Source organism: Dioscorea cayenensis, chromosome 6, assembly GCF_009730915.1.
Source record: "Dioscorea cayenensis subsp. rotundata cultivar TDr96_F1 chromosome 6, TDr96_F1_v2_PseudoChromosome.rev07_lg8_w22 25.fasta, whole genome shotgun sequence".
NCBI lineage: Eukaryota > Viridiplantae > Streptophyta > Magnoliopsida > Dioscoreales > Dioscoreaceae > Dioscorea > Dioscorea cayenensis.
In genome coordinates, this window is record NC_052476.1 from 3882128 (window position 1) to 3895776 (window position 13649).

The following is a 13649-nucleotide window of genomic DNA, read 5'->3' on the forward strand; positions in this document are numbered from 1 at the left end:
AGGGAAAGAGAGTGATTTGATTGTACATAGTTTTAGGAACCTTCTAATTAGTGCCATCTGGCAGGACATTTGGACTGAAGGCAATAATCACTTTTTTTCCTAGTTCAACACCAACATTTCTTTTAATTATTGTCAAAATGAATTACATGTTTCTTACTTGGATTCTTGCAACTTTAGAGGAAAAAAAAGGCAAAGCGGGAAGAATCCATCCCAATGATCAAAAGAAGCTTTAACTTTGTAGGGCCCCAAGTCCTTGATCTAGAGAGCTCGCCTATATAAGCAAACCGAGATGACCTCATCAATCCTGAAGAACATCGCGACTTTAAAAGTCTGATTGACAACACGGGATGAGTTTGTAGTTTCTCTTCTTTTTTTTTCAATACATATTCTCTCCACCTCAAGTGGATGTGTTTATGTTGTTGCATCTTTGTGGGGTAAATTTTTTGGTAGGGTAACAAACTATGGTCCTTTTTCATTATGGGGTCTGAACTTCAATTTGAATCAAAATGATTATTCAATTTCAATTTTATTTTATTGGGTGGTTACCCGAGAGATTCCGACCTATTTTTTTTTTATGATATAAATGACGAATTCTGTGTCAGCATATGCATGGTACATTGTCCGTCCAATTGGTAATTCCATCTCATATGATGACAAAAATTTTCTAATATCAAATCATCAAAAATGGACCAAAATCTCTCGGGTGACCACCCAGTAAAACAAAATTAAAATTGAGTAACTATTTTGATTCAAATTGAAGTTTGGGCCTCAAAATGAAAACAAGTCATAGTTTGGTGCCCTGCAAAAAAAATTACCCTATCTTTCTATTATTCATGTCTTTTTCTTATCTTTGTTTTTATTTTTGTTTTCTTTATTTTTTTATATTTCTATTTTGCAATAATAGGGTAACCATTTTCCACTTATAATAAATTTGTCATTCATCGACTTAATCTTTATTTTTGTAACTATAATAAAAAACATGCATGCTCAACCAGTCCCTAATATTTTTGTAACTATAATCAATACTCTGTGGAGAAAAGCCAATTGAAAGCCTTTTTAAAATATATATATAAATATAATGACATTAGACAAAATGATTTGTTAGTAAGTTTTGCATAATTTTTTTTCTGCAAAGATAAATGTATGATGCTTTCCTGTGCTTGGTTTCTCAAGAGTATGAATTTAAAATTAAAAGGAAACTTAGCCATCTAATTACAGAAGTCTTGTTGGTCATGGCAAATATTAAAATATAATTAGGATTTTAATATATTAAAAGGTTTATATTAATATCCAAATATGATTTATATGTCAGTATATGTCAATAAAGATACCAGGAATAAGAACGTCAACCATCAGCTGCTAATTTTTTTTTTTATCCCAGCACTCTCAATCTTCATTAACATAAAAATATAAATTAATGATATATTTATAATTCTTTTAAAATTACAAAGGTTATTCTATAATAAATTGGCACATACTAATAATTTTAAAATTAAAAATAACAAAACCACAACCAATAAATAAATTAAAAAGAATAGAAAAGAAACCTAATTAATTAAGAGCCACAAACAAGAGAGGGAGAACCGGACGCACAACTACTTTCCAAAGCTCCACAAAACAAGATCTGCTCTCAAACTCACAACACTCCAAACTTCATGCAAAGTTAAGTCACTTAATTAGCATGCAAAACATTGAAGAAAACCAAGAGCAAACCAATGCAAAAGAGAAACAACAAAGTCATCATCACCATCTATGAAGAACCATGCATCTCCAACATGCTTCAAAAATCAAGCATTGCTAACCAAACTCAAAGGAGAACAAGAAGTAGTGCTCTTGGCTATGACAGAAAAGCACTCCTTCTTGCATACTCTCAACAACTAAGGAAGTCGAACACGAAGGCGATATCAAGACCAAATTGGATTGAATGGAAGGCCGCATTCAAAGATCGAAGTCACTGTGTAAGCCACTGAATCTCATTAGATATATAGTGTACTTTTAGTCTCTCAACTTTGCTCTCGCATTCATTTCAAGGACCAAATTGAATATGTGTGTATGATGTAGATGAGGAGTGGTAGTTCAAGGAGGAAATTCAGGTTCTGGATGTATAGAACTGTGACTTGTTTGAAAAGAAGGGAATGGAGTTATTATAGAATGAATAAAGATGATGAAAGGCATGTCAATGTAAGTGAGGTATGTTTTTAACATATTATAATATTTTAGTTTATTAATATATGAGAATTTTCTTATTCTTTCTTGCAGGTTTCAGTACGTGGATGTTTGTTGAAGGCTAAAAGGAGAATGAGATTTATATTGAATAGGGTTTCATGGTTTTGGGGATGTGGTAATGGTTGATGATGGAGTTAGCTAGAAGTAGTGTTTTTGATAAAACAGTTAGAGGTTGATTGCGTGTCTTTCATATGTTTCTTTTGTGATATATATATATATATATATTTCGTTCTTCAAGTTCGTGTATCTTTCGTTGAGCAAGTAAAAGAAAATCTTTTTAATTAATTTATTATTTTTTTTCCACTTCTTCCATAATGTTTTTTTTTTTAATTTTTTTTTTCTTGACTACAAAACTAAATTATGGGAAATTAAAATTTTCTAAAAAAATTTGTTTCATTTGTTATTGATGAAAAAACACATAATTAATGAGTAAAAATAAACTAAATTATAAACTGACGGATTTATGTGAAAAACCCAAATCCTATAAAAAAAGCTAACAAATTAAGGCGAGATGATGATTTTAGTATATTGAAAATTGAGACCACAGTGGTGATGGTTCAGTTTATTAGAATTAATTCATCATGATAAAACTTTAAAATATATTTAAATAGCCAAATTCAATTACAAGTCATGACTTGGAGACTTGGATTAAATTTGAATAGTGGCCTAACTCTCTTTCTCATAGATGTAGTCTTAATGCTTAAATTCTATGAATTGATCAACACTTCAAGAGTGGAGCCCCGCATCTTGAATAGATTCAGTGGTGGGCTATGAGATGAAGCTTATTAGTTTCCTCCCTCTACTACCATCATAGATCCCAAAAAAAAAAATTCTTATAATTAAAAAAAAAAAACAAACACTACAAGAAAACAGTTCAATACCGACGGAGTTTTTCCAACGGATTCCTTTCTGTTGGGAATAGTTTCTTTTACCGACGGAAACCAGGTAGATTACCGACAAAATACCGACGGAGTTTTATATGGTTGAAATTTATAATAACGACCATATTACCGACGACGACACCGACAGATTTCCATTGCTAATTTACCCACTATATTTTTCTCTTGGCGCCAAAGGAATATTGACAGATATTTTTTATTAATAATGACGGAATTCCGTTGGTTTAATTTAATAATATTACCGACGTAATATTGCCGACGGAGGTTCGTTGGTATTGTAAGGTTCATGCTAAATTTTTAGGGTTGAAGGTTTACCGACGAATATGTCAATGTTATTCCGTTGGTTTAATTCCGTTGGTAATAAATTATAATATTTAATAAACCTTATTATCTAAAATTATTTATATTAATTTTGATTTATGTTAAAAATAATTATCTATATAAGTTATTATCAAGAAAATACTTTTAAATAATTTTGTGATAATGAAATAAAGAATAATAGTTAATTTATATGATTAATGTTAAATTAATATTAATTATAAATTATTTGTAATATTTTTAAGTAGTGATTAGTAGTGAACATTTAAATAATATAATTTATATTAAATTATTAGTTTGGATTAATATCCACCATTGATCATTATGATCAATGGTGGAGATTGTTCATTGTGTTAGAAAACCTAGCCCTTCCTTCTTCCTCTCTTTATCCCTCATTGTAAAAAAAACCTTGGCTTCTTCCCTTCTTCCTTCTCACAAGATTGCCTCATTGCCACCGCCGGCCCTCATCTCCGCCGATGCCGCCACCGCCAGATCTCATCACATATTTTTCTTCACACTCTACTATGTGATTCGGAAGCAACCCGCCACCGCCGGCCCTCATCTCATTTCCTTTTTGTTATTGAGAGTGTTTGTGTTGCTAGGCTTACAAAACAGTTGTTCCTTTGGTTGGTTCGCCTGGGAAAAGCACTGAAGATCAGCACCATCTGTGAGGATCTCCAAATCCCCAAATCCTATTTCATTGTCTCATGTCTTTTATTCACTTTGCTTCACTCTTTCTAGGGATTTCTCGATTAGCAAACCTTGATAAAGTTTGCATTCTTGGTTGTAGCATTTCATCAGGTAAAAAACTCTTGGTTCATGTTTCCATTCATTAACTGTTGCATGTCATTGTTGCTCAAGTTCTTTGTTTTCTTTGAAGGTCTTGGTGTTGTTTTGAATGTAGCAAAACCAGCAAAGGGATCATTGGTTGTTGTTTTCGGCCTTGGAGCTATAGGACTTGCGGTGAGCTATCCTTCAATGATATAATTCAAACTAGCTTAATATAATACGAACATATAAGATTATAGGTATCTAATGATATTGATGATGATTCACAAACAGGCGGCCGATTGCTTGAGGATCTCAGGGGCTTCGAGAATTATTGGTGTTGATGTGAACTTGAGGAAATTCAATCAAGGTCTGTGAGAATTATGATGTTCTTGATTGAAGTTTGACTCGGTTTATTTGGTTTGATAAACTGATTTCCTATTTGAATGTGGGGGCAACTGAAATTCTATTTCTTCGTTATGCTCTCTAAATTATCTAGTGTTTTCATTTATTTAAGTTAAAACTCATCCTTTTGTTTGGATTTTATTTAAGTTCATTTAAAATTTCCAGGTAGCCGAACGGCCATTATTTCTACAGAACAATGATCATGTGCGAAATTTGATAACCCAAAACTAGAAGGTCATTCTACCGATCATCTTCCCAGCTTTAGAGAAGAACACACAAGAGCACTGGAACCAGACTGTGCGCAAAGCCTAACTTTGAATGTGAGGAAGTTCTTTTTGGATGCTGACTAAGAAATTTTCAAGGAATGCTTAACAAAATTCCAAGAAAACAAGGCCAAGGAAAGAGAATTGCAAGATAAGCTGGAATTAATTTGGAAACGCTTAGAAGAAATTACAGCATCCAAAGCTGTCAGCAACGAAGCTGTGCTTGTCCCTCGTGTCAGATCCTCCCTTACCATTCCAAGCACTAATCTTGCAGGTTAGTTGCTGCTCATTGTAAGGTTAAAAAAAATGCCTCTTGTTTTTAGCAGACATATTCATGGTGCCCAATATAAGTTTGTGCATTTGCAGGTGCGCTGACCCTATCATTGTCCATTGTTCTGCTGCTAATATCCCTCCAAAGGTACCCTTCTTTCATTTATTTACTTTTTCCAATTTCTTTTGTCTCCATTTCTTGACTATTCAAGTAGCCTTGTCCAAATGAAATGACACGAAGCCGAAGTGGTCCCTCGGCCGCATTCACCAGTCTCCAATTCGTTTTTTTTTTTAATTCCTGATTGCTTCTTAGTTATACATGCCATTTATGTTCTGTTAATCTTGCAACTCTGTTATTCAGTAATTTGAGAAAATTTTCAAGCGAAAGTGTGTCAATTAATTGTTTTAATTGTTTCATCAATAACACAGTTGCTACTGCTGCTGACCGGAGATGTTTGAGATAGGGAGTGAGATTAAGCCAACGTATTGAGGCAAACAAACAATTTTCAGTTGTGGGAGCAGCTAAAAATTTTATTTTCATTGGATGTGTCTGTTGAGCAGAAAAGAAAGAAATTGGATAAATAGCACTAATGTTATTTCAGTCACATAATTTTCTCACCAAGCTTTACATTTTACCAGTTTCAAAGCTTTTTTTATTAGTGAGATTTTCTAAACCGATTTCTTTAGAAATTGTAGTTTTTGAGAAAAAAAAATATTATTCTAGATCAACCAATAAAATGGCGATATTGAAGTTATTATCATTTGAATGTGTCAATAGAATTTTGTATTCTTATTATTTTAATACTAAAGATTATTTATCTGAACAAAGCCATGTGGTTTTTGGTTTTTTCCAATTAAGTTTTCTGCATTAAAAATCTTGTGGATCCACTTATGTTGTGATAGTGATGTTGTTATCAGTTGGGTGTGTCCAATATAATTTTATATTTATATTATTTTCACCGCAGTGATTATTGATCTACAAGTGATTTTTGCTAGTTTGGTTGTCCATGTTTAAAATCTTGTTTCCATGTATTTGTTTCTTTATCAGTTTGATTGGTTGATTGTTGAAAGTGTTGTTTGATTTATTGGGCCTAATTTATCTGTACATGTGAAAAAAAAAATTAATTCAATTATTTAACTATGAGATTAGTGTACTCTGGCAAGGCTGTGTGGTTGAGTTGGAAGGTTGTTTCATGTTCTTTTTATTGTTGATAAAAACAGACTTTATAGCATATTTGATTTATTCCTACCTCTCAAAACTATGAATTATATAATACAGTTGAGTTATCTGAATATTAACTAATTAATACTAAACAATTTGTTTAATATAAATTGTTCATTTATATTTTTGTTTTTTTAAAGAAAAAGATGCACATTTGAAACTATAAAGACGGTTAGAGATTATGAATGACGAGCAACAAATTCTTTGTATAGTTGGTGAAAACATATTTAGCTATGTACCTAATGGTTTATAGGGCATCATGTGGTTGTTTATCCTATTACCATATAGATTTTTGCTGATTTGGGATTTGAATTAACTAAATAATTAAGAGCATATTTTTAATCTTCACACCACATTCAAATAGGCTTCTACTTCTGCTTCCAAATATTTTGTTTTATGATCGAGTTTGCCAAACCTTGAATTTTGCTATATTTATTTATAAATTATTGTTATATGCCTAAAAATAATTGTTAAAAAAAATAATGGTTGACCTTATATGAAATTCTGGTTTCTAACGATGAGGTATTTTTATGAATATTTGCCAAAACTGATGTATTTTGTTTCATGTGAGATGCAAAGGAAATGGATCTGATTCACTAATTTCTTTAATTCTATCTTTAAGATTTTCTTCTTGTTTGTGTTTGATGTTCTGCAGATGATTTTCAATTGAATTTTCATAAAATTTTAGATTTTCCATATATTATTACAAGAGATTGTATCATCTCAAGCTATCATGGCTGGCAATCTGTGGCCCTTTCATGTTAGACCTAAAATTGGCTTTGGAGATGAAAAGCTCTTTCCCACCACTAAAAAAAATTTCTTCATATGAATCATACAACACACATCTCTATAAACATATATTTTCTTGTGTGTGTGGGCTAAGTTGTTAATGGCATATGCATGTCTGTGTGGGTCCATGTGTATGTTATATATATATATATATCCTAACTCATGATTATTATTAATTATTGTATTCAGATTATTTTTACGATAAAGGTGCCAAGAGAAGATTGCATGCAATATCAAATTCTGAAGAATTATTGAGTGAGCTGATTCATGCTAATTTTGGGTTTTCTATTACTTTATAGTCATATTTGTCTCTTTAAAAATTGACATGTAATGTAATAAATTAGAATTTAGTGAGTTGATTCATTCATGCTATTTGTCCTTTTAGTGAAATTTGTGTGAGAATTGGCATTTAGTTATTATAGTTATTTAACAAATGAATCCTTATTGTTTAAATAGCAATCAATGTTCATATAATAGTACTAAGCATTGAAATTTGCTCTTTTTCTTTTCATGAATGTGGCTTTATTTTAGTAAAACATATCATTTAAGTTAATAAAAAAGAAATATAATAGAATATAATTAGGATGATGATATATCTTAAAGAATTAAGCATTATTATCTTTTTTTAGTTAAGGGAATATTATGTTAGAATATTTTTCTCCATTTTTAATAGAGTAGTCTACTTTTGTTTGAGTGGCTTGAACTTACCAAATTTATATGATACTAATAGAGTTGCGAAATGGATAGAGACCGTTCTTGGATGTATTCGAGACTCAATGATGGGTTCATTACGCCTAACTATTTCAATGGAGTTGAGGATTTTATTTCTTTTGCATTTTCTCAACATGATTTCGTCCGTGGGAATAAAATTAGATGTCCTTGTGTTGGTTGTCAAAATAATAAATGGCAAATTTCTGACAATGTCTGCAAGCACCTTTTTCTTAAAGGCTTCTGTTATGGTTACACTACTTGGATTTTACATGGAGAACAACCGACTGGAGAGTCATCACATAGCAGGGCTGACAATGAACCGATATGTCAAGGGCAAAATGAAAATTTATATGTGAGGATGGTTATGGATGAAGCAATGGGGAGTTTTGATTTTGATGCTAATCAAGGTAATGAAACAAGGGTAGAATGTGAAAGTCCAAATCCAAGTGCTTCCAACTTTTTTTCTTTGTTACAAGATGCAGATGAAAAGTTGTGGTCTGGATGTGTAAACCATACAAAGTTATCAGCTGTCTCTCAACTTTTAAATTGTAAGGTTGAATTTAACATAAGTGAGTCATGTTTTAATCGTCTCATAAAAGTTGTAAAGAGCATGTTGCCAGCAGATAAATGTTTACCAGAAGATTTTTATAAAATGAAGAAGAGACTAACAAAACTTGGACTTGGTTATGTCCAAATTCATGAATGCCCAAAAAATTGCATGTTGTTTTATAGAGAAACAATTGAGTTAGAATTTTTCTCAATATGAGGACATCCCCGATATAAGCCAAGTAAGTCAAGTGGCAAAAGAAAAAAAAGGATTCCTTTTAAGATTCTGCGTTACTTTCCACTTGTACCAAGGCTTCAAAGGCTTTATATGTCTTCCAAAATTGCTGAACACATGACTTGGTATGCATATAACAAAAGTAATGATGGAGTGCTTCGACATCCAGTTGATGGTGAGGCTTGGCAACACTTCAATCTCACCCATGAATCATTTGCTATGGAACCTCAAAATGTTCGGCTTGGGTTGTGTGCTGATGGTTTCAATCCATTTGGCCCCGCTTCAAAATCATATTCTGTGTGGCACTAATGCTTACTGTGTACAACTTACCACCATGGATGTGCATGAAAAAACCGTACATATTCCTTAGTATGGTCATTCCTGGAAATCCAAATCAAAACATTGATTTTTTTACGGCCCCTAATAGATGACTTGAAACAGTTGTGGAGTGATGGTTGTATGACATATGATGCATATAGGAAACAAAATTTTACATTACGTGCTGCATTACTGTGGACAATTAATGATTTTCCCACCTATGGGATCTTGTCTGGGTGGAGTACTCATGGAAGATTATCTTGTCCATACTGCATGGAACATACAAAGTCTTTTATATTAAATCATGGTAGGAAGCCATGTTTTTTTTACTGTCATCGTCGATTCTTACCTTCAGATCATCCATTCAGGAAGCAAAGAGATAAGTTCAGCAATAGAGTGGAGCGTGATTCTCCGATTCCTCGATTTTCAGGGGAAGAAATATTGATAAGAATTAATTCTCTTCCTAATATTACATATGGCAACAATGTCAGTACTGAAAGGGTTCCAGGCTATGGAGACAACCATCATTGGGTGAAGAAAAGTATTTTTTTGGGAGTTGACATATTGGCATACCAATCTTATTCGCCACAATTTGGATGTCATGCATATTGAGCGAAATGTTTTTGATAATATTTTTAACACAAATGAATGGATGTCAAAGGAAAAACCAAGGACAACATCAAGGCACGAAAAGGGATTTGGAGTTGTATTGTAGACTGAGCCACAATTGCATTTGATTGAAAGTAATGGATGGACTTTTCAAACCTAAGGCATCTTATTGCTTGAGTAGAGCAAAAAGAAATGCGTTTATGTGCATGGGTAGAAACAGTTGAGACTTCCGATGGTTTTACATCAAACATAGCACATTATGTAAATGAGGGCCCTAAAGCCAATTATATGGGATGAAAAGTCATGATTGTCATGTATTCATTCAACGATTGCTTCAATTGCATTTTCGAGGTCTTAGCTTAATTCAATTTGGGATGTGATTCTCGAACTATCTCATTTCTTTAGAGATATTTGTTCAACCTGAATCCATTTCTCGAGCATATGATATTATTCAGAAGGAAAATATCATTGAAAACAATTTGTAGATGGAAAAATCTTTCCTCCGGGGGTTTTTGATAGCATGGAACATTTACCAATACATCTACCGTATAGAGGCTACAGGTGGGTGGGCTTGTACAATATCAGCTGGATGTATCCATTTGAGGCTAATATACTCTTCTATCTTTTAGGGTATAGCATGTACTTAACATGCATTTAATATATGGCACCTATTAATGCTAAAAGTGGTTTTTATTATATATAATTTTCAGATTTTTGCATCTATCAAGAAGAAGGTGAAAATGGCTTGTGATTGAGGGATCCATTTGGCCCAGGGCATATGTTATTGAAGAAATTTCATGCTCAGTATATTTTGAACCCAATGTGAAACAAACTTGAGTCGCGTTCCACGAATGATGATGGTGGTGATATGGAAACCAATGGGGCGTCTCATCAATTTTCACACATCCGAGGGTGATTTCGGTGCCAAGCCATTATTTTCGATATCTAAAAAGATGATGAGTACTATGTCATGGGAATTATATGTTTCTAATGAATTGCATGGGAGGTCACCCTCACATTGAGTAAGTTGTATGTGTGAGTGTTCTTCATATGGTTTATATTATAATTAAGCTAACATTAATCCTTTCATAATGATAGCATCTTTGATGAAATGGTTAAAGGAGATTCTCCTTATATAAGAGAAGCTGAACTAAAGAAAGTGCAAAATACAAGATTTTCACAATGGTTCAAAAATTATGTAAGTTCAAATTGTGGAATTAATAAAGGTAATATATTTTATACGTTAATGCTTATGCACTAATTTTTACATTGCGCTACAATAGGTTCAGATTCATAGAGATGAAATTGATGATCGTCTTATTGAGATTTCTTATAGCCCGACTTGTAGAGTACAATGCTTCAAAGGATACTTTGTAAATGGTTTCAAGTTCCATACAAAGGAATATGGGGAAACAAAAAAAAACAATGAATAGTGGGGCACTTGTGAAAGGGAGTTGCTACAATGACTATGACCATGACTTTTATGGCATTTTGATAGATGTCATTGTGTTGAAACATTTTGGTGCTGGAAATAGGGTTGTACTTTTCAAATGCCAATGGTTTGATACAGACAAAGGAGTAAGAGTACACCCCTCTCATGGCCTTATTGAAATTAAACACACTTCACTTTCAGTGGTGAGCCGTCGTTTGTGTACGCATAAGCTACAGTTTATTATAGTGGTTATCCCTCAACTTTAAAAGAAAGCGAGATTAGTGACGATGTTTATGAAGGCAGGAGCACTTTTTAATCTTTGTCCTATTGAAGCTAATAGAGATGAGAATGATCTTAATAGAGGGTATATCAAAAGAAATCAAGTATCCTTTTCCAGAGTCATGTTACTCTTTCTGAAAAGGGCTCATTGACCCTCGCGGGCATTCTAGTTGATGGTGAATTTGAGGAGGTGAATCCATCGATAATGGTCGATGATGGTGAAGATGGTCAAGAAGATGGAAATGATGGAGTCGAGAAGAAGATGAATATAGTGATGTCAGTGATGATGATAGTGCTCACGAAGATGAGTGCAACATGAAGACAATGAGTTTGCATCCTCCTCGATGATGATTAGTCATACTATTAATACTTTTCTTACTACTTAGAGAATAATATTGTATTTATGAATATTTTGCTTTACTATGTATTGTATTGTTATTTTCATATTTTTGCTTCTTGTATGAGTTTTGTGGAAACTAGAAATTTTATGCTTTTAATATTTGGCATTCAAATATGTTCATTTATTCTTATCTAACTTCTCAAATATATTTTTGCATTCTCATTTTTGTGTTGTTTATATGTCTATGTTTTTAACTTTTATTTAGTACATGTAGGGTTCTAAATTTGGCATCATGAGAAACATGAAGGAACAAGGTAAAGGTAAGGTAAGATAGAGGTAAAGAGGCATTCTTTTCATCGTATCATGCAATGCTGCAAAGGTCTATAAGGACATCAGCTGCATTGGCTCCCATTATTCAATCATCTAATGAGGCACCTGCCATCAGACTCACGAGGTGCGAGATAAAGTGACTCACTATTTCCCATCACTCAGCCCTACCCCTTCTAACCTGTTTGTGGTGGACTTTGATGAGTGAAAATGATGGATCTACTAAATCAAGTAGATAGAGGGCCTAGCGTGAGGACTGTACCCTCTAACCAAATGACAGTGCATTTGACACCAATAAATGCAGAGAGTAATCTTCTATCATGTCTAACATGTCTTTATATAATATTTCTATTTGTAATTGTTTTTGTTTTGTTTTAGAATATAAAAATACTTATATGTTGCATTATGTGTTAGTGTGTGTACTATGAGAAAGTCACAAATCAACTTTATTGCATTATAAAAACATTTCCAAAGGTCCCTGGGCCCATGGAGAAAAGTTCCTAGTGATGTGGAAGGAACCAATGTGGAAGACATTTCAAGTATATAAATTTTAGTATATGATTGTTTTGTTGTTTATTTAATTTACGAGTACACACATTCTAGGAGTGTTGTGAATGGAACCTCGAATTATGAATCCAAAAATCACCCAAATGTATTTGACGAGATCTGCAACGCTAATTAAGGGACATGCTAGCGGATGAGAGTAGATGAAGGCAATGAAAGAAGTTGGTGCTTGACTGGCATTTAGAGAGGAAATGCAAGGGAGTTGGAAAGGAGCAGGATTGCAGGCAGAGGATGTGTGGGATGCCCTCATAGATCATGAATGGGAACGATGCATGGCAATCCAAATCAAGTAAAGCAGAGGCAACCGCTTAATGTAACAGAAAGAAGGAACTATTGTTGAGAAGCACTACGCATTAGTCACTCTGCTGCTCATGGTATGCATGTTGGTATGTATCTAGATTTTAGAATATCTTTGTGATATTCATGAGTGAAAATCTCTATGATCCTTCTAAAGATAGGTTCATATACTTAAAGTGTTTATACTCTAGCAAGCAGTTATACTTCAAGGGTTAGCTTTCACTCAACTTATCATGACGAAGGTAGTCCCATTAGCCTTAATACACTAATAATCCCTTAATCATACATGTCATGAACAAGGTGAGTCTCTAACTATATGTAATAAAATTTTCGTTGAACATAGGCATAATTTGTAGATAGTAATCTTTCAATGATGATGAGTACGAATTCACCTAAAGTTTCATAAAATCTACTTAAAATGCTAATCTATTTACGAGTATTTGATTTACGAACGATGGCATGATTTAGTCATAGTTTATCTATGAACTATTATTTTTTACCATTGTTGTGCAATAAAGGTACTGTTTTGATTGCATGCATGGGCCTTGATGCTCTTGCATTATTTTTGAGTTCAAATCACAAATAAACAAAATGTGAATGAATGAAAGAAAAGGACATGGATTGTGATGCTAGTTCATGAAATGAAAAGGACATGGATTGTAAATGAATGAAAAGATATGAATGGAAATGAACTTAAAATATTAGTTCATTTTTGCTCACCCATCCAACAAGAAAGAACCAAGCTCTTTTATTTATGCCCTATTCTTATTTATGTTATAGCACCAGCTAGTACTATGTTGCGCTTATGGTCAGCCTTTGAATTGAAGTACT

General features: G+C 33.0%; 1 protein-coding gene across 1 annotated transcript; it reads left to right on the forward strand.

Annotated features, from left to right (window-relative positions):
* The first annotated feature begins 1715 nt into the window (after window positions 1–1715).
* LOC120263061 lies at window positions 1716–5559 on the forward strand. The gene is made up of 9 exons (XM_039270983.1): window positions 1716–1958; window positions 2062–2190; window positions 2260–2265; window positions 3810–4110; window positions 4185–4244; window positions 4324–4406; window positions 4506–4581; window positions 4782–5153; window positions 5246–5559. The coding sequence occupies exons 1-8, from the start codon at window positions 1716–1718 to the stop codon at window positions 4814–4816; spliced, it is 933 nt and encodes a 310-aa protein (XP_039126917.1). The 3' UTR covers window positions 4817–5153; window positions 5246–5559.
* The last annotated feature ends 8090 nt before the right edge of the window (window positions 5560–13649 follow it).

Excerpts from the sequence above, each read along its gene's own strand:
- LOC120263061 (XM_039270983.1), top strand. The coding sequence starts at position 1,716 with ATGCAAAAGAGAAACAACAAAGTCATCATCACCATCTATGAAGAACCA. Across the intron at positions 4,407-4,505 it reads TTGGAGCTATAGGACTTGCG|GCGGCCGATTGCTTGAGGAT; the intron begins GTGAGCTATCCT and ends ATTCACAAACAG. Across the intron at positions 4,582-4,781 it reads CTTGAGGAAATTCAATCAAG|GTAGCCGAACGGCCATTATT; the intron begins GTCTGTGAGAAT and ends TAAAATTTCCAG.